General features: G+C 30.5%; 1 protein-coding gene across 2 annotated transcripts in view; it reads right to left on the minus strand.

Moving 5' to 3' along the window:
- LOC146538946 (synaptotagmin-15-like) overlaps window positions 1–20,218 on the minus strand; it is a 48,977-nt gene that overhangs the window by 28,581 nt on the left and 178 nt on the right. For both annotated transcript variants that reach the window (XM_085185654.1, XM_085185655.1), the window contains exons 2-5: window positions 13,241–13,402; window positions 12,750–12,929; window positions 7,638–7,800; window positions 2,868–3,004 (exon numbers count right to left, since the gene is read on the minus strand). In XM_085185654.1, the coding sequence (XP_085041780.1) occupies window positions 2,868–3,004; window positions 7,638–7,800; window positions 12,750–12,929; window positions 13,241–13,382 (622 nt within the window). In that variant the 5' untranslated portion in view covers window positions 13,383–13,402. The remainder of the gene's footprint in view (window positions 1–2,867; window positions 3,005–7,637; window positions 7,801–12,749; window positions 12,930–13,240; window positions 13,403–20,218) is intronic.

Raw genomic sequence — 20,218 nt, forward strand, 5'->3', positions numbered from 1 at the left:
TAAATCTTAAATAAAAAAGAAATAAAACTCAAAAAATATATTTAAACTTCGTTGAACTTATAATATAAAAAAAAAATAAAGTTAAGTTAGAATTGAATTAGATTGTTCGAATCAGGTAGGATATAACAACTAGCATTAGCCTAGAAATAAAAGCAATATTTCTTAACTCGTATATTATAAAGTATAATCGAAAATATAACGTAAAGCATGGCTTTATCGAATATTCTCATTTTCACAATTTTCCATAACATAATTTTGTCATTTTTCTTGATAAAGCGCTTAGCAGAGCGTCAGGGACTAAAGGTCACACTGACATAGACAGATGCTGCTTATATATGAAGTACAGGGGCAGAATTGTAAACACGACAGGCCGTGGGTTCGATTTCCACTCGAAAAAATTAAATATTTTAATTTCTTCGCTCCCGCGCAAAGTGTAGTGTTGAGTTTTGCCACTCAACACGAAATGCCTCCAGAATTCGGCGGAAAATGTTCCCTCTGCCTACCTTGCTTTACTTCTAATAAATATATTATATAGATTTTCTTGATCACTTAACAAAGAAAAAACGTAATTTTCCAAACAAAAGTTTAATATTTTTTTATAAATATTTAGTAATATGAAGATTAAATTTTTAATATGTTAGAATATAATATTAAAGCAACATGGGTCTGGTGTAATGTCAAACTAAGTGGAGTAAATCTCTTGGGGCTACCTTCATGTGGTCGGGAAATTATACACACCTTGCTCATTTTAATCATGAAATATGTTTTCATTATAAAATAACATTTGGAAATGACCGTCTAGGAGGAATTCCGCTTCTGGAGGCATTCCGTGTTGAGAGGGGATGACGGATGGCCCAGTACCAAAGCCAGGAAATGAAAATGGGGAGCAGAGTGTTTTACACTAGAATAGAACATTAGAATATTTAATTTCAGCAGCATTATATATATTATTATATAAATTAATACTATACCTACATATATAAAATAATATTTATTGCAAGTTTATAGTTTCGAAAGGGTTGGTACCTACGTAATACAAATAAGAAATTCTGACAGTTTACATCAGTACTTAAATATATTCTATGAGTTGGGTTTCATCAGATAGATTAACTGCCGTAATGTTTGAATTTAAATTAAAATATTTTATTTTTCTTCACACTGTATCCCGCACACAGCATCGTTTTCACTATAAAAATAGTATTTAAAAATAATATATTTCAAGCAATAAAGATAAGACTATTATCACGCTTTATCCCGCAAATAGCGGGGTATTTTCCCTTTCCCTATTTTCCGCCGATATCTGGGGGCGCTGCGGGTTGAGTATTCTGCGCCGCATTTTGCCTCGACAGAGCGTAGAAAGGAAAATATTAAATATTTAATTTCTTCGAGTGGGAATCGAACCCATAACCTGTCACGTTCACAGTCACAGAAAACAAAAAAAAATATTTTGAATAATTAAAATTGACGTCATATTTGATTTGATTTCTATAATACTGAATTAGATCGAAGCCTGTATTATATTATCTAGATTAGTTAAAGTGCCATTGACTTTAGATAAAGACCACGGAGCGGGATGTTTAACGTCAATGAAAATTGCTATCATAGCTTCCGACAGCCGTAGAACAGTCGCTACGCCGGGGACGTTGTCAAGATATTATACAAAATGGATTTTTCCTTATTTTATTAATAGAATAGGTTGCTAATATAATGAAATAAAATTTAATTAAATTATAAATACATATACGTAAAAGTTACACCGTGTCTACTTAATTTAAAATAACTGTCTTAAATTGTTACAACTTTCATTAAGAAAGTTTTATAATATAAAATATTTGCTCATTGTGAGTTTCCCACCTTGTGTGAAAATTTTATAATAAAGTCTAAAGTAATATTAACATCAAAAATCATATTAATTTTCATTTAATTTAGACGATGATAAATTCTAAGTAGGTACTTTTTTCATAATTTCATAGTAATTATCGCAGCTTGTATCCCGCGCAAAACCGCTGCCTATCCTGCTGTATGCGGGATTCAGCGTGAAACTGATTTATTTATTTGTATATTTTACCGACAAAAGTACTTAGATTTCCGGTAACAAATATATTAACACGAAATAAACAGTAATTTCTCGATTTTTTTTCGTATAGGTAAGCTTTCGCAAGCGACATTAATCGGATAATGGAAGATGACTTCTTACGTATCTCGCTAATAAGCACGACCTCCGGCTTACCATTTCCTAAGAGACTTTCTAAGGATCATTTTCTTTGGAAATAGTCAATTAAATGTTTTTTTTTTCGTTAATTCGATAATGGTATATGGTACCATGAAATATATAGTTATATTTTTGTATTATTTGTATAGTAGGGTAGGTACGTGGGAAGCTAGTGTTAACACACTCTTTTTCCATTGAAATACTTCCGTTCCCCAATTTTCACCGAATTCTCCAGGCATTGGATGTTGAATGGCTAAACTCAATGTCTCGCTTTCTTCGATACCAGAGCGAGAAAATTAAAATATTAAATATTTTATAGTAGGAATCGAACCCACACATGCTTTAATTTAAAAAATATTTTTATAATTAAGGATATCAAATAGATTAAATTAAAATTTGATAAGAATTACTTTAGTTAGGAACTGTATTATAAAAGATTTTATTTTGAATATAAATTGTAAAAAAAAAAACTTTCGTAAAAGCTAGAGAATCTGAAGTTCGAATTAAAATTAATAATAATATAGATAATACCGTAATACAGGTATAGTTAGTTAACTGTGACATTATTAATTTATTTTCATACAATTAACTGAAATATGCATACAGTGGTTTATGCTCTGGTTTATTGTTTAATTAGTAAATAATTGTCACTTACTGAATGAATTGGAACGGTACTGCGACGTGGTGGGCGGGCACAGCACGTCACTGTTCAGGCTCGACACGCTGACGTCACGCAGCTCCCCGAGCGACGACGAGCGTAATGTAGGCAACGAGAAGTTCACTTCTTTGGTCCTGGTGGGATTTAATTATTTAGTTAATGTTTATTATGTTATTTTTAACATAGTTTTTGAGGCCGTTATGGCGCAGAGGCAGCATGACTGTAACGTGACAATTTTGAATTCAAGTCCTACTCGGGGTAATGAACTTTTATTTATTAGTGTTTTCATTTCTTCTTTCTGGTATCAAGGAAAAGCGCGGCGTTAAGTTCCGCCACTCTATACACAATGCCTCGAAAATACGATGAAAAGTGGGGAACTAGGTGTATTAACGCTAGGATACCTCTGTCTAACCTGCTACATGCGGGATACAGCGTGAAAATGAAGAATAAAATATTTATGGTTCGTTAATATAGAATTGTATAGCTCTGATGGAAATTATGAGTTCGATTATTTTATTCGATATTCGCATAATTTTAATATAATTTTTCAATAAATATTTGTAACTTCTATTTATTATCTGCCCGCTTTTCTTTTCGTTTAATAAGGTAGCGAGATAATTCAGTGTTAAGATACTTTTTTCTCAGATTTTTTTAAAGTTATATTTAAATAAATAAAAGTATTTTGTTACTGTGTGACTGTTAGATAAAGCTAGATTTCTATCTACATAGATAGATAACCGGAAACACGAAGAATAAAGCGTCTAAATTGATAATGTTGATTCTTTGGGGAAATATAAACGGAAAAGCTTTGGGAAAACTATTACAGAACCTTTATTGAATCTATGAATGTTATTTTCGGTTAAATATTATCAATTTTGTACTTGTGTAATTAAATTTAAATTGCGTTACAGTAATTACTTTTGAGGAGATAAAAAAATATTATCAAATGCAAACTAAATGTATTAAATTAAAAATACAAAGAAAGAACGAATGACGTCATTTTACATTTCATAGTTGTCTTTATAACTCTTCTGTTGTTAAGCGACAGACAGAGCAATGCTAATACAGCAATTACTAGACATGAAAAGCTGAAATTTGGCATATAACTCCTTGGGGAGTGTAAGGAAATACTAACAGAAGATTTCCGGGGATCCCTAGAGGAACGAGTAAAAACGTTTTACGTTATAAATTATTGATAAGCGAGAATCAATTCGTTAATAATGTAATAAGAGGAACAAAAGGGACAACTTTGTTTAGAGCCTCTTAAAATACAGTGGGGTAACAAGTTTATTGAAAGTTAGTTGTTTGTAAATCCTTAAAAGGTTAATTTATTTCACAACTGACTATTGAATTCATGGATTATGCTATTTTATTGTTTTTAATGTTCTTATAGCTGTGTTACGCACACCGCAGAGTAGATATGTCTATTTTCCACAGAATTTTAGAGATATTGCACGTTGAGTGGCGGAACTAAACGCTGCACTTGTTGTCTTGGTACCAGAGAGAGAGTTGCCTTACAATGACTGTGTTACTCCAGAGCGAAGAAATGAAATTATAAATTTACATAACTATTTAATTTCCTCGAGTGAGGATCGAACTCACAACGAGTCGCGTTTACAATCAAACATTTCTGCCCTTGCACCCATGGCCTCATAAAACTTACTCGTATATTTATCGATTTCCATAGCAGAAACCATAGAAATCTTCATACCATAAGTTGAGATTTCTATAAGTAATATATAAACTTGGGGCAGAAACAAACTATTACTAAATTAAAATTTATTTATATTTGTGTTTTAGGTTACATATATTATAATGTCACGATTTTGCGTGACATGAAATAATTATAACTAGTACTATCATTATAAAATGATGATAGTTCACGAATATACCGTATATAGAAGTACGTTGTAATCAGTAATGTGAGTTTAGTACGTCATTGAGAAAGGCTAAGTCAAGAAATAGAAATTGTAAAATTATATTCACATATTTCCTAAATAAATTAATAAGGAATTTAGTGTTAGAGCACTCCGTTTAGACATTCTGAACAAGCAAAGTTTGCCCTTTTGAGAGTTTTTTTTATAAAAAGAATCTTCAATATCTTTTTGATTATGATAGCTTTAGATTATTTTTATTTGTATATTTTTAAATTTAAATAGCAGCGTAAAGCAGTGGCTTCAAAAAGATAAATGTGAATAAGCACTTCTAATAAGCTGCTAAGAAAACTTGCAGAAATTGTCTAATTTTTAATTTAATTTCATTTGTAATACAAAACTTCAAAACAATTACGAAAAACTGCAAATTCACCAAGAAAAAGCCAATTTTGAAAACAAAATCTAATTTCCAAAAACAAATTTGAACCTAACTAAAGTACCTATACAAAGATATTATTAAAAAAAAATTACACTCGTTACTAAAATTAACTTTGATACTTTTAAAAGGAACATTTGTTCGTGTTCTATCGCTAATGAGGTAGACGGCGAGGATGGAGTTACGAAACTGTCCGACCTTTTCCTTTTCTTTTTGTTCCCATTTTCAGAAATTCGTGTAGAATGATAATAATGGGCGTCACGCTTTGTTTTCTGCGAAGGATCCATATCAATACAAAAAAATATATTTTTTTTATTTTTTACTAAAGTACCCTACAATATTGTGAAGAAAAAAATATGTAATAGGTTTCTAATTATTACTATATCAGCAGGTTACTTTACCTTAACAGAAGGAACCTAGTGTTAAGACACTCCGTTTTCCACTTTCCGTCGATTTTTCCCAGGGCTTGTGTGTTGAGTGGTAGTTGAGTACCAGAGCAAAGAAATGAAAATACTAATATTTTTCTTTCAATAATAAAATTTATTACAAATTTAACCTTCTCTAGAGCACTAGGTACTATCGTAGTAAGTGAAAATAAATTACGACGTCAAGTTTTTCATAGCTCTATGAAAATAGTAGAAAAATTATATTCAATTAGAACTGCTTAGCTTAACTTTTTCCAGGAAAAGTCTTCGACGGATCAGAACAAATTAGAAATCACGTTTACATGCTAATAAATAGCCCTCAAATCTTTTAATTATTTTTGAGTTAAATTTTAATGCGATTTCGTTTTAATTATATTAGCTTTAATTATTAAAATCTACATTAATTGTTAAAATAATTGCCTTAGACTGTAGTCTAGTACAAATTGAATATAGCTAAAACTGTACTAGTGGTTCCATGAATAATTCTTTAGCTTCACGCTCTATCTTGTTTGTAGGTTTGGCAAAGACAACTTAGTGTCAAGATTCTTTTCGATCAAATTCGAGATGTTGTGTGTTAAATGGCGGAACTCAACGCCGTTCTGCTTACCAGAACAATGAGATAAAATAATATGGGAGAGGTAAACTCCGCGTTTCCAGTCATATGCAATCTCTCTTCTAGATCCACTTATAGTCTACTACTCTACTATTTGGATATTTGGCAAAAAGTGGGTATCGAGTTTCTACATATTTTTTGTATTACTATTTAACGCAAATATTCAGAATCCTCCTAATTCAACCATGATGGCATCATCGATCAAAACTGAACAAACTGCCTTGACAACTGGCTTCCAATTAAGTATTATTATGGAAGTTAACTTCAAATATATATAATACAAATTAATCTGTCTGTAATTATTGAAGTCAATGTGGTTTAAGTGATTGGTAAGCATTCATTATGTATGGAATTCTGATGACGTCAATATGTACAGTAATCTTAGTGCGATTATAATACACTAGAAATACTATCTGGTTTCTTTCAATTATAAAAGTTAAGTTTAAGTTAATTAATTTATTTATTTAAGTTTAAAAAAATTAAATAATCTGAAAAATAATTTAAAGTAGGGCCACAATTGCAGTAGATAGACTTTCTAATACTTTCAACTATTTCTTAGCTTTTCAGTACAATGCTTTAAAGTGTGTCATTTGTAGCTCTGCTAATGTCAGATAGAATAGAAAAAAACACAAGGAAGATCGATTGATTACATCTTTTTTCATCTGACTATATTTCTCGTAGAATATTTCTAATTGTATATTTAAAATGTTATTTCAATTGAAACGTTTGATTGAATCTTGAAGATGGGGAACGGAGTGTTCTAACACTAAGTTCCCTGTTCATGAAATTTAAACTGAACGTAGCTATCTTTATGCTTATATAATAACTAGCGACCCTCTTGCGGCTTCGCCCGCTTTTACTACTGGATTATTCATATAATGTATGTTTGCAAAGCACTTAAGATAATGTGAAAATTAATTAAACCCTAATGCAACCCACATTTTCGTAGTTTCAATAAGGATTTTCCAATTGTTTTACACAGCAAGGATTTTTTAGTAAGTACCGTAATTTTAAATCTGTGCTACTAATCTTTTCAAGTACTTATTAAAATATATTTGAACTAGCGACCCTCCTGCGGCTTCGCCCGCTTTAACTACTGGATTATTCATGTAATGTATGTTTGCAAAGCACTTAAGATAAAATGAAAATTAATTAAACCCTACTGCAACCCGCATTTTCGTAGTTTCAATAAGGACTTTCCAATTGTTTTACACAGCAAGGATTTTTTAGTAGGTACCGTAATTTTAAAGCAGCGCATGCGCGAAAGTGTCTCAACTGACTGACTTTGTTTTATAAGATATAGGATAGGATAATAGTAATCATTTATTAGAAACCTAGACCGTTTCGTAAGTTATTTATGTACTTGTCAATAAATTAATATTATCTTTAATAGACAAGGAGTTAGCAGTTTATACTTACAAGTAACAAGAAGCTGCAATATCATGAGGAGGATACACCAGTATCGGTGGCGATGGTACAGGGCTTGGGCTGTTCTTGCGTCTGCGTGCACAGAAGACACCCGCCATCACGATCAGCAACACTACTGCTGCGCCAGCCCCTCCTAGTGCTACTAGGACTACCTCTGTTAGAAATAAAAATATTTATGTAACAAAAAAAAATATTTTTAAATTATTTTTAATAATATAATATAAAATAATTTTCAATATTGTAAGATAATAAAATATTATAAAAATACTTAATGTATAATTATGTTGATATCATGTTTCTTAGTAACTTGTAAGATAAAAAGCTTATCATAAGAATAAATAATAATTTATTCACAGACGATTTTGACTATAAATTATATTCAAAATTATTTAAATTAAATATTAGTTTCGGTAAAAATATGTTGAAATTGTTTCTCTTACAGAGATTTTTTTTAAATCTAGAAATATACCTTTTTTTTATTTCTTTCTTAACAAGTTGAACGAGCCCTAAGGAGCCATTAAAAAACTATATCTAAACAGCGCTGTTACAGCTGGTCAATAAACTAATAACTGAATAAAATAAAAGTCACATTAACATTTATCTATGAACGTCACGTTATATTATAATCAAATAGTTGTATAAATAATACAATAGCTATATAATATAAAAAATAAACTAATATAAACAAGATTGGACCATGTTAACTTTTTAATTATATGTTATTTATTATATTCTATCTAGACATACATATGTATTTTTCTAGATCCGGCGATTATATATAGATACATTACTACTGAGTGATGTATCTATATATTTATAATTTTTATTATATATAATTGAAGCTAATCGTAGAGCAGGGAGACGCTACTAGACTAACACTAAGATTCCTTCTGCCTATCCTGCAACATGTTTCATGTTTCATGATATGGTTATATTCTAAAAAATTATAGCCTTAAAAGGGGGGCAAAAAAAGGTATTGAAGGCGTTAGTTTAAGTGAGGTATATGAGGCTCTGGTTAATTTAGAATTGCAGAAAACAAGACCTCCAATTATTGTACGGAACCCTCGGTATGCGAGCGCGAGTCACGCTCGTCCATTCTCATGTCGACAAATAAATGAGGAAAGCCATCGCTGTCACTTCCATTTAGAGTGGTACGTTTAAAATGTTTATTTTTCGTTGTCCGATTGGTATTGACTTTTCCAACATAGAATAATATTTATTTAATATTTTGAAAATAAAATTATTTGTTTTTTCTTATATTGGAGTATATAATAATACAAAAATACCAACTTAAGCTTCTTTTATTTTAATAATATAATGATTTAAGTGAATTGGAGGCAAGTGGTTTGTGAAAAATAAATTATATATATCACACGAAAGTAAGGCGAACGGATAGTGTTAGGTCGTAAAAGTTTTTTCTCCTGTTCCAAAATTCATGGCTTCACGTTTATATCGGTCATTTTATTTATCTTAATACTCACTCACGTAAAGTGAAGAAGCGTGTTAGGACATTCTATAAAAATCTACGCTTGAATACGATATTTGCAAATAAAAAAATGTTAATCATTTGTAGCTATGTATTAGTAGTAGTATGATTGTATACGTGACAGGTTTAAAATTGAAATTAAATCAGTTTCACGCTTTATCACGCACACAGCAGGGTAGGTAGGAACCAAGAGTTAAGACACTCCGTTCCCCACTTTCTGCCGAATTCTGGAGGCTTTGCTTGTTGATGGTAGAACTGAACGCCGCGCTTTACCTCGACACCAGAGCGAAAAAAATATAAATTTAAATAAATATTTCATCTCCTCAAGCGGGGATCGAACCCACAACTAGTCGGTTTTAAAGTCACATTTCCTTCTGGAGGTTGAGCGGCGGAACTCAACGCCGCGCCGAGGCAAACTTCGACACTAGAATGAAAGTATCAAATATTTCATTTCTTAACGAAAATATAGTTTCAACGAGATTTCTAGCAAAAGAAAAAATATAAGAAAAAAGTTTTATAGTATTTTAGCTATTTATTTCCAAGTCACCTTAGAGATTATTCCGTTCATAATAATGTCGCAAAATAAAGAAGGTGCCATCAAAATTTTACGACTCTCATTAGGTACGCTTTGAAAACAAAATATGAAAAAGTAATATCTAAAGCTAAACAAGATATTAAAATAATAATATTAAACAAGGATTATGTTATTTGTAAATTTATATTCCATTATTTTTTTTATTGATAAATATATCCTCATTTATTATTTCCGGAATCTATAATATTTAATTGACATAATTAAATGTTAAAAGTCTTTTCTTTTTCAGCTTCACACTGTATTCCGCATTCTGCAACACTCCTTTTTCCACAGGGCGTCTTAAATGGCGGAACTAAACGCCGCTTTGACTTGTCACCAGAGCGAAGAAATGAAAATATTAATTAATAATCATTTACCCGAATGGGAATTAAACTCACAACTATCGAATTACAGTCTAAAGCTTTTACCACTGCGCTAATGCAATGATAAAACCTCAATTTAATAATTAAAATAACTTGAATTAACGCCATTATATTCCATTAAGTATATAAACTAAATAAATTAAATCCTTTGTGTATAGAGAACGATGTAACACGTGCCTAACCGTGCCGGTCGTGCAAATTAAACAATGCGTTCATCAAAGTAAATTGCATATTCATATGAACTCTTGCTTGAAAATTTTGAAGCTCCTATAATTTTCAGTTGATTTATCAAACATTCTAATATAGCCTCGTTTATTTTAATGTAATTTGTTTGTTAATGTATTTCAGCACATAGTTAAATAATAACATTAGTGATCGCATTAACGTCTAAAGATTATTTTAAATTTCTATTTGATATTTCTAGTATATATTTTCTATTTTGATATATTTTTTCTCTTTTTTTTCAGTTTCACTTTGTATCCTGCTTATAGAAGTGTAGGTAAACTAGTGTTAGGACACTCCGTTCTCCCCTTTACGCCGGATGAGCCATTGCGTGTTGAGTTACCAGCGAGGAAATAAAAATATTAATAAATAATATTTCATTTCCCCTAAAAAAATCAAACACACAACCTTCGCGTTTACAATCACGGGCTTTAACGCCACGATGGCCTCAATTTTAATATGATTTTATTAAACCAAAATTATTAATTTCAAACGTTATTTCGAAGTCTTAGGCTATTTCTATCTTCTAGCCTTAATCTATTTTGTAAATATTTAAATTAGATCTAAATAAGTAACTAGAATCTTTGTTGTGATTTAATCTAAGCTATTTATATAAATCCAGTTCATCAAATGTTTTACGAGATATCTAAGAATATTTTGTTATTTTTCTTTATGTGCTGGCACAAAATTCTTATCAAAACTCCACAAAATGCAATACAATTTATCTTGTGAAGTCTAAATATGCAAAATAGACTCATAATGTATATAGTTTCTCCACAGAAAATTGTAATATCCTATATCTTATAAAACAAAGTCGCTTTTCGTGTCTGTCTGTTGTTTCTAACTCTTCTTCTTCTAAACCACCCAACGGATTTTGAAGCGGTTTTCACCATTAGGTCGAGTATTTTCCGTAGGAGGTTTATATATAGTTTATTATTTGTACATTCTTATGTAAATTAACATAAATACGATAAATGTGTCTAAAGTCCTACCCGTTGAGACACTTTCGCGCATGCGCTGCTTTAATGGTAAGTACTACATGAAAAAAATGTACTGGAGTATTGTTCCTCTTAATAAGATCTACAAAAAAGTCCGCGAGAGCATATTTTTATCTTTTAAGGATAACGTGTAGTGATCATATTTCTGTCTAAAAATAGTAATTTCAATATATTTTTTATTGTGAGGGATATTTTTCCATAATGGTATTAATCCTTATCCTTTAAAATACTTTATTAATTTTCTACCTTAAACGAAGATAAAATTTGCTTTTTACACTATTTCGAAATTGCGAATAGTTTTAGAGAAAAACACATTTAATTGTTGACACATCACGCCGTTGACTCATCAGCTGTGCCGACTCAAGTTTTACTTATCCCTTACTCTCAGCATATAAATATGTATGTTAGTTACGTTGGCCATTTAATGTAGATGAACTGTCTTTTACTGTTTTTTCATTTTAATAAGTACTTTAGAAGTTGTTAAAATACTAAAACATCCTTGCTGCGAAACGTGCCTCGCGACGTTTTGCTTATTTATACACAAGCGCGTGATGAGCAGTCATCGGTGGTTCAGTGGTAGAATGCTCGCCTGCCACGCGGGCGGCCCGGGTTCGATTCCCGGCCGATGCATTCTATTTGATTTTCCTCACAGGCAGCCACGTAGTGCTTGCTTTTCATCAGGGACAGAATACCCTCTTCAGCATTAACCACAAGCTCGAAAAAAAAACCCGCCTGCCTTTATAGCAACGAAGATTTAGATGCGTTTGCACGTATTGGATAATTGGAGTTGAATGTATTATTTCAGCGCGATATATTTGGTTTCATATTTTTTATAGTAGTTATTAGTAGGTAGGCTTTTGTTTATAATTTCTTCCGTTTAAAAGTAGTCATTTAAATATATTTTAATAAGTACTTAAAGAAGAGTAAAGATTAGTAGCAAAGATTTATAATTACGGTACCTACTAAAAAAATCCTTGCTGTGTAAAACAATTGGAAAATCCTTATTGAAACTACGAAAATGCGGGTTGCATTAGGGTTTAATTAATTTTCACATTATCTTAAGTGCTTCGCAAAAGATACATTATATGAATAATCCAGTAGTAAAAGCGGGCGAAGCCGCAAGAGGGTCGCTAGTATATGTATATGAAGCTAATAATAATTTCTTAAAGTTTTAACGCTCCATAAAGAAGTTTTTTACTATAATCATAACTAAACGACCATATTTATTCGTCTTAGTTTATAGATTTCTCGTAACTATAATAACGCGTCTATCACACACAGGTAGATCTAGTAATTTGTAAAGAAGTTATAAAAATAAACTAATTTCATTATTATTATCCATTCTATATAATAATTACTTAAAACAAATTAAACGTTCTATTTTAACACAAGCAATTAAGTATATGACGTCATACGAATAGGTTAATAAGTTTACATTACCTCTCAAATTGATAGAGTTGGCGATGGAGAATTCATGAACTGTCCTTGTAGTTGGTGTTTGATCGAATCTGGAATCTGTAGGTGATGATGCCACTTGGCCTAATGTCTTAACATGGATGGGTGTTACTGGGTCATCTCCATCAGATATATCATAGTAGTCGATAGGTGGTGGATCGTAAACTGGGTAAGAATAAATACAAGTAAAAACTTTCAAAAAATACAGGTTTGGCATTTGAATGTTAATATAATTTGATTTAGTCAGAATATAAGCATATTTCGGTTGTTTTAAAATATTAATTTTTTGCACTGGTAAAACAAATATTAATAATAGATTTTTTTCAATAGTAATTATTTAAATAAATATTTGTAGAAGTAATATTTACTTTAACATAGTCTTTTGATTTAGTAATATTTTAACTTATTTTATTTTGCTCTTTTAATTTTGATGATATCAGCAGTTGATAAATTACTAATGATAAAATTAAAATTACCTGAATATTGATCAACTGGCTTAATATCCTCTATGGGGTCGACTGGTGGGGCATACCAAGGTCTTCTAGAGTAGACCTTCTTGCTCGTCACTGTCCTCTCACCGTCATTAACGTTCCGGTATACGGGAGACAAGTTTAACATCTCTAATCATCTGTTGAGACCTGTAAGAGAGAGCTTAACTAAGATTTCATATAGTTTTTAGTATAGATTTCTGTAAAATTTTATTCAATTATAAGAGTATATAAATTTTGTAGACGTTATGACGTCATGAGGTAGGTAGGCGTTGATTAAATGCGACGATTATGAACTTTAACCTACATGAAAGAGAATATTCTTTTATAGTGATTTGACAAAGGTATATTTACTCATAAAATTGCAATTTCTAAAATTTGAAAAAAAAAACTGACTCATTGTAATTTGACAACTTGACTAAACAAAAAAATGTAAATCTATAATAAAAAAATGCACTAAATAAATCAATGATAATCTATACATTATTTTCAAACTATTTGTGCTTACATAAGTGACCGGAAATGTACGATAATTTTCTGGTGTTTTTAATTACCAGAATCTGGAAATAATTAATTCTCAGAATAGACATCGAACCCCCTACTATCGACTTTTGATCGCGAGTCAGACGCTGTTCTATTAGGCAACGATCGCCTTTAATTATGATTAAAATTTTTGTCACTTCAAAATGTAAGCCTAAAGCGCTTAAATAAAATATTGCAAATAGTTTATTTGAAGTTCACAGCAAATATAAAACGTGCTTTGTCCAAACCTATATGAACAAATGCTATTTAAATATCAAAAGAAAAATATATTGGTTCAAATTTTTCTGCCTAATTCGTACATCAATCCATCACAGAATCCATTTACAGAAAAGTTTTGCTCTATTCTTTATTCTACAACATTTAAATTTTAATGAATAAACGATATGAAAAGTCTGTATAAATAGATACTTTATTTCTTTTATTCAATAGACGAAGTTTACTTTTCTATGTTTAATCATCGGTGGTGCGAGTATTTTTTTTTCAGCTTGACTTTGTATCCCCTATATTGCAATAAAGACAGAGGGGATCCTAGTATTAAGAAGCTCTGATTCCTTCTGAAATTCAACGCCGCGCATGGCTTCTACACTAGAGCGAAGAAATGAAAACATTGCTCTGGTGTCGAGGCAAAAGCGTGATTCGGCGGAAATTGGGACACTGAGTGTCTGGACACTAAGTTGCCACTGTTCTATGAGCGGGATACAGCGTGAAACGTTGATTTTATTTATTTTTATAAGAATAATAATTTATTAAATACCATCTACTTTTATACAACCCCAACATACAAAGATTGCCTGGTAGAAATCGATTTAAGAGAAGCGAGTTTTTTTTTTACTTCTAAATTTTTTAAGTTTGTATGTTATTTTTTTTAACGTACAATAAAATTATATTACAATTTTTCCACATAATATAAATTAATTTAAACAATTCACAATTATAAATAAATACTTACACCTCAAAGACAATACGATATCGCAAACCTTTCATGTTAATGAGTGCTTGAGAGCTTTCGGGATTACGTTAAATAAACTTTCCCATTATTAACATTTTACTTGAGTTTCGGGTCTCGTAATTAAAGTTTACTTAAGATTTAATAATATTGTATTAAGCAATACCTAATATATAAATACTTGATGGGTTAAATATATTTTTTATTTTTTTGGGTTCCGTACCGTAAAAATTTAACCCCTACAAAATCCCTTTGTTGTCAATCCGTTTGTCCAGATTGTTGTTTTAGAGAAAACAATTTTCTTTTCTAGAGATCCCGCGGAGGCATCAAGGTAAAATTAATGTCAAAAATTAAGATATATCGTATTTTGAAGTACAGAAAAAACCAAGTTTCTAATTTAACGCAATCAAAAGATCGAGCATGAATTAAAAGTAAACATTACAGTAAAAAAGCTTGTACATCAGTATAACACATGAGCTAAAATTTTTGTAAATATTTAGTTTAAATTGGCTTTAATATATCAATAAGCGTAGGCGGGCGAAGCCGCTTTTTTAAGCTATTTAAGAATATATTATTGAGAAATTGGTAAACATTTCTTTATTTAATTTAAATTAGCTCAAATATTATTTTAACAAATAACAAGTTAAGTACCATCTTCAAAGGATTCTTTATAAATAGTAAAACGGTATTTATTATAATGTCAAAAACATTATTTTGATTTTCAAAGAAATTTAAAACAATATAATTATTTCTTTTATATGGAGGGAATAGCCGTGGTTGTAATTGTTAACATCGAGCTTTTGTTTTATAAAGCTTCGGACCATTTGTGGAACTGTTATTGTTTAGAAACAAGAAGTGGTTGAAAGGTAGCTTATCGTGTTTATTTTCTTGATAAGAGAATAAAGAATTAAAAAATAAAATTAAAGTAGATACATAAATTTCTACTCAAAATATATTTAATTATATTTATAATCATGAAAAACCTATGCCTTTTCTCTTCCCTTCTAAGTAAAGAAATAAAAATATTAAATATTTGATTTCCTCGAGTGTGAATCGAACCCACAACCTGTCCCGTTTACAATCACACTTATGCCGAACTGCGCCCCCACGGGCCTCATATTACTGGCATGACTATTAATTATTCATAAAATATTTAATATAACGTTTTTGGTGTAATTTGGTGTAAAGGTTATTTTTTCGAGATTTGGTGGCTAAAGCTAACACTGTTTGTAAGAAGAGAGGAAAATAAAAATAATTTTAACTCTCCCAATAAAAATTACATACATAATTAAAGCTACGATATCAACAAGTACAGTCAACTAGAATAAATCAGCTATAAAGAAAATTTAAAAGATCATTTTCCAAAACAGACCGACAAACGATAGAAGCTTTGTAATAGGATCCATTCAGCAATCTTTGGACACAGAACTCTAAGAGCAAGGTCCTCATTGGTTTTTCCAATCTGACCCAAAAGTACGGAAAGCGTTTTCTTCTCATTTACAGTGTAATTAAGACTGAAATATATCTCATTCATGGAAGGTAAGCTCTTACTGTTGAAATAGATAAGAAATAGAACTAATTACATCGCTTGCCCTCTACCACTAAGATCTTTAATTAAAGCAAAATACTGAAAAGAACGAACGTAATATTATGATTTGGATTAATAGTTTTTCCTTTTGACCTTTTCGCCATGGTTTTCTAATCATTCTTTTGAAGAAGTTTAAAAGGATTTAGCCAAACATAAACACTATTAATAATTATTTAGTTTTTTCTTTAGAAATATACTAGTTAGATATGTGATTTTTTTAGATAGAATATCTATTAGATTCTAAACCATATTTTTTAAAGTAAATCGAAATATTGATTATAAATAATTAAAATAGATTGATTTCTCGATATATGGCGTTTCGAGCGTGCCAGTTGAGCACAATTCATTTCGCCAATGTCACGTTGTATGGAAAACACACGAAAATAATTAAAATAAATATATATATATATATTAATGACATTATATTAACAATATAAAATGTTAATTTAATTTTAAATATTCATATCAGTAAACTTCCATCCTTATTTATTTTGTATGTTAATATTTATAATTAACAATGCCAGTCAACTGTACGTATTAATAATTAAAAATAAATATATGAATAAAACTTTTAATTACCTTTTTGCTGTTGACTGGACTTTGTTTACAAGGGTTAGATGAAATAGGTGACGATTAGAAAATTAGGTTTATTTGCAATTAAAATACTTAATGACAATTTTGATTATAACTTTTCTCATTGAATAGGCCTTGGAACGAAATTAAGAAACTGTTAGAAAGTTTATTTAAAACCAAATTTTAGCTTTAAGCAAACCAAATTAGTTAAAGATTTTGTATCTATTTATAAATATAAAGTAAAAACACCCCGGCGTTTAGTTCCGTTACTTTGGTTGAACGATCTATACATCCAAAAAAGAAACGACTGAATTGACAATTTCTTGCTTTTTGAAGTCACTCAAATATATAATGAAAATGTTTAATGAAACTGATAAAATCAACGTATTTACTTTTATGGTTTTTTTAGCGTCACGATGTATCCCGCATACATCAGAGTAGGCATAGGGATCCGAGAGTTAATACACTCTGTTCTCCATTTTCCGCCCAATTCTTGAATTGTGTGTTGAGTAGTGGAATTCAACTTTTAAGACAAAAATTGCTATGCATATGTAAGTAATTATACATTATGCAAAAGACAAAAATCGCATACAAATTATTCATGAAATAAACATTAAATTTACAGGAAAACGTTTAAAGCGAAAATAAGTGAAGCGTAGGAAGCATTTCGTACTGTCAGCGTTCACAGTCAAATGAATAATATTTACAAATGTATGGATATTCTCAGTTTTTTTACCTGACTGCGCGGGGCAAACCTTTGTTTGAATATGGGATTGTAGACATTGTAGAGACCGAAAAACATAAAAAACGTAAAAGAAATAAGTCCCATGCCTAATAATTCATGAGGATTAAAAATCGGTTCCCATTCTTCAACCAATTAAATCTTCCCAAGGAGCCTTGTAAATTCAAGTGGCTGCCGCCTATTAATCCGAACAAACTATGTTGGGTTAGTTTTATTCATTTTATTTTTTTATGCTTATACATATATATATATATATATATATATATATATATTATTTATTTATCTATTAACTAAGATAAGATAAGACTGTAAAATTAATAACTTAACGTCAAATATAAATTAATTAAATTAAAGTTGTATGATATATGTGAAAACTTTTATCCAACCTGGCTCAAGTTTAATGATATAAAAGTTTAATTTTATATCAGTTAGTACACTGTCGCCTAGCACTATAGAGGGTTGTGGATTCAATTTACACTCGAAGGAATAAATTATTTAATATTTTTATTTTCTCGCTCTGGTATCAAAATAAACCTCGACCATGAGTTCTACCATTTTAGAAAAATCAATAGAAAATGGGGAACGGTCTGTCTTAACATTAGGTTACCCTTGTCATATGCAAGGTAAGCTTAAAACCGAAAAAAGGTTTAATTTTAAACAAATACCTTTAAAATTTTCCCATAATAAAAAGGTAAAGGTAATCTTTTACCTGCAATCGGAAAACATTAAAGATTATTTATTTCTTGCACATTTAGTTATTGCAATAGTTAAGTAATAGCATAAAGCCGTTTATTAGCTGACCTTAACAATTCATGGTGTCTCGTAATACCTTGATATACATACTTATCTATGGTATCTTTTAAGTCAAGGTAAATTTCCACATTTCAAATCGTTAGTCAGCACACACAGCAGGGTAGGCAGAGGGAACCTAGTGTTAAAACACTCCGTTCCTCATTCTCCGCCGAATGCTGTAGGCATTGCATGTTGAATGGCGGAATTCAACGCCGCGGTTCGCTTTGACATCAGGGCGAAGAAATGAAAATATTTAAATTTAAATTAATATATAATATAATTTCTTCGAATGGGGATCGAATCCACAACCAGTCGCGTTTATACACTTGTGCCCTTGCGCCATCAATGGCCTCTTATTTTGAATCGTACATAGTCGAAATACGTATAATATTGTTAAAAATGTTATTCTATCGCCTAAATCTTTATATAGGGCCAAAATGTCGGTTACAGGAGCTTTTTTTGTTTTTAACTAAAAATGAATATTACTCCATTTTTAGTTAAAAACAAAAAAGCTTCAAGACTTCATTTGTTTACTTGATCTTGGGGTTAGTGGGTGGAGAACGTGGGGAGATACGACCGAGGATAATGTCATCAGATTTTGTAAAAATTCACTGGAACGTGCATTGCTTACTAAACCTTAATCCTTTGAAAAATATAACCAACTATGTAATTTTTCTGTGTATTTGAAAGGTTAAGTAAAGTATTTTTAGAAAATTCCTTTTTATTAGTTTCCTAATAAAACAACAAATATTTTTGCACGGCGTTGAGTTTCGCAAGCTCAACACGCAATGCCTCCAGAATTTGGCGGAAAGAGGGGAACACAAGTGCTTTAATAAGAACGGAATATCTTAACACTAGGTTCCCAGATTCCCCCTACCTTCCTACGTAGTTGTAATATAGCTCAAGCACTTTGATTTCCACTGGTGACTTAAAATCAAGATAGAGAGAGACCAAGCCAGGGCAAAATTGTAATTTTATTTTAATCTAGACGAAACTTTGATTCTTTAAGGTGGTCTTTATTGACAAAAAGACAAAATGCAGAGTGATTCCACTACCCTACATAGTCTCTGAATCCGTGAAGAACATAGTGAAAAAAATATATATTTATATCTTAGATTTTTCATTGTCACAAGAAGGAAATTAGACATTTCCTAGTAAATATTCTTCGATTAATACGAATTTACACCTCCATAAAACCGCATTTAATCAAACACAGTAAAAAACGTTCTTTTATTTTACAAGAGTCCCATACATAACTGTATTTATCGATCAGTCCGTCGTAGGTTCATTAATGTTTAAATTTAAAAACTTTATTTTACTTTAAATTTATGTTTCCATTTCTTCGCTCTGGTGTCGAGGTTATACGTGGCGTTGAGTGCCGCCACTCAGCACGCAATGCCTCCAGAATTCGACGGAAAGTGAGGAACAGAGTGTCTTAACACTAGATTCTTTCTGTCTACCCTGCTGATAGCGGGCTACTGATTTATTTGATTTATAAATATTTATATATTTAAAGTATTTCGATCCAATATTATCTTTTTATGAGTATAAGCTTCTTAATCATATTATATACCTAAATAAATTTTAACTTCCTCCACCAATTTAAATATCTTAATCTTAATAAATAACATTTAAATGCCCAAGTAAAATTATTATTCAATCTTAAATAAACTTAATAATAGACACCAAGTAAAACTTCAGACCAGATCAACACCGAATTCTTTAACAGATCATGCAATATCCACCAACCACTAAGAAACCAGAAAAGCTACAGGTGAGCTA

This window comes from Heliconius melpomene, chromosome 5, assembly GCF_056956725.1.
Source record: "Heliconius melpomene rosina isolate 202511_hmr_F chromosome 5, ASM5695672v1, whole genome shotgun sequence".
NCBI lineage: Eukaryota > Metazoa > Arthropoda > Insecta > Lepidoptera > Nymphalidae > Heliconius > Heliconius melpomene.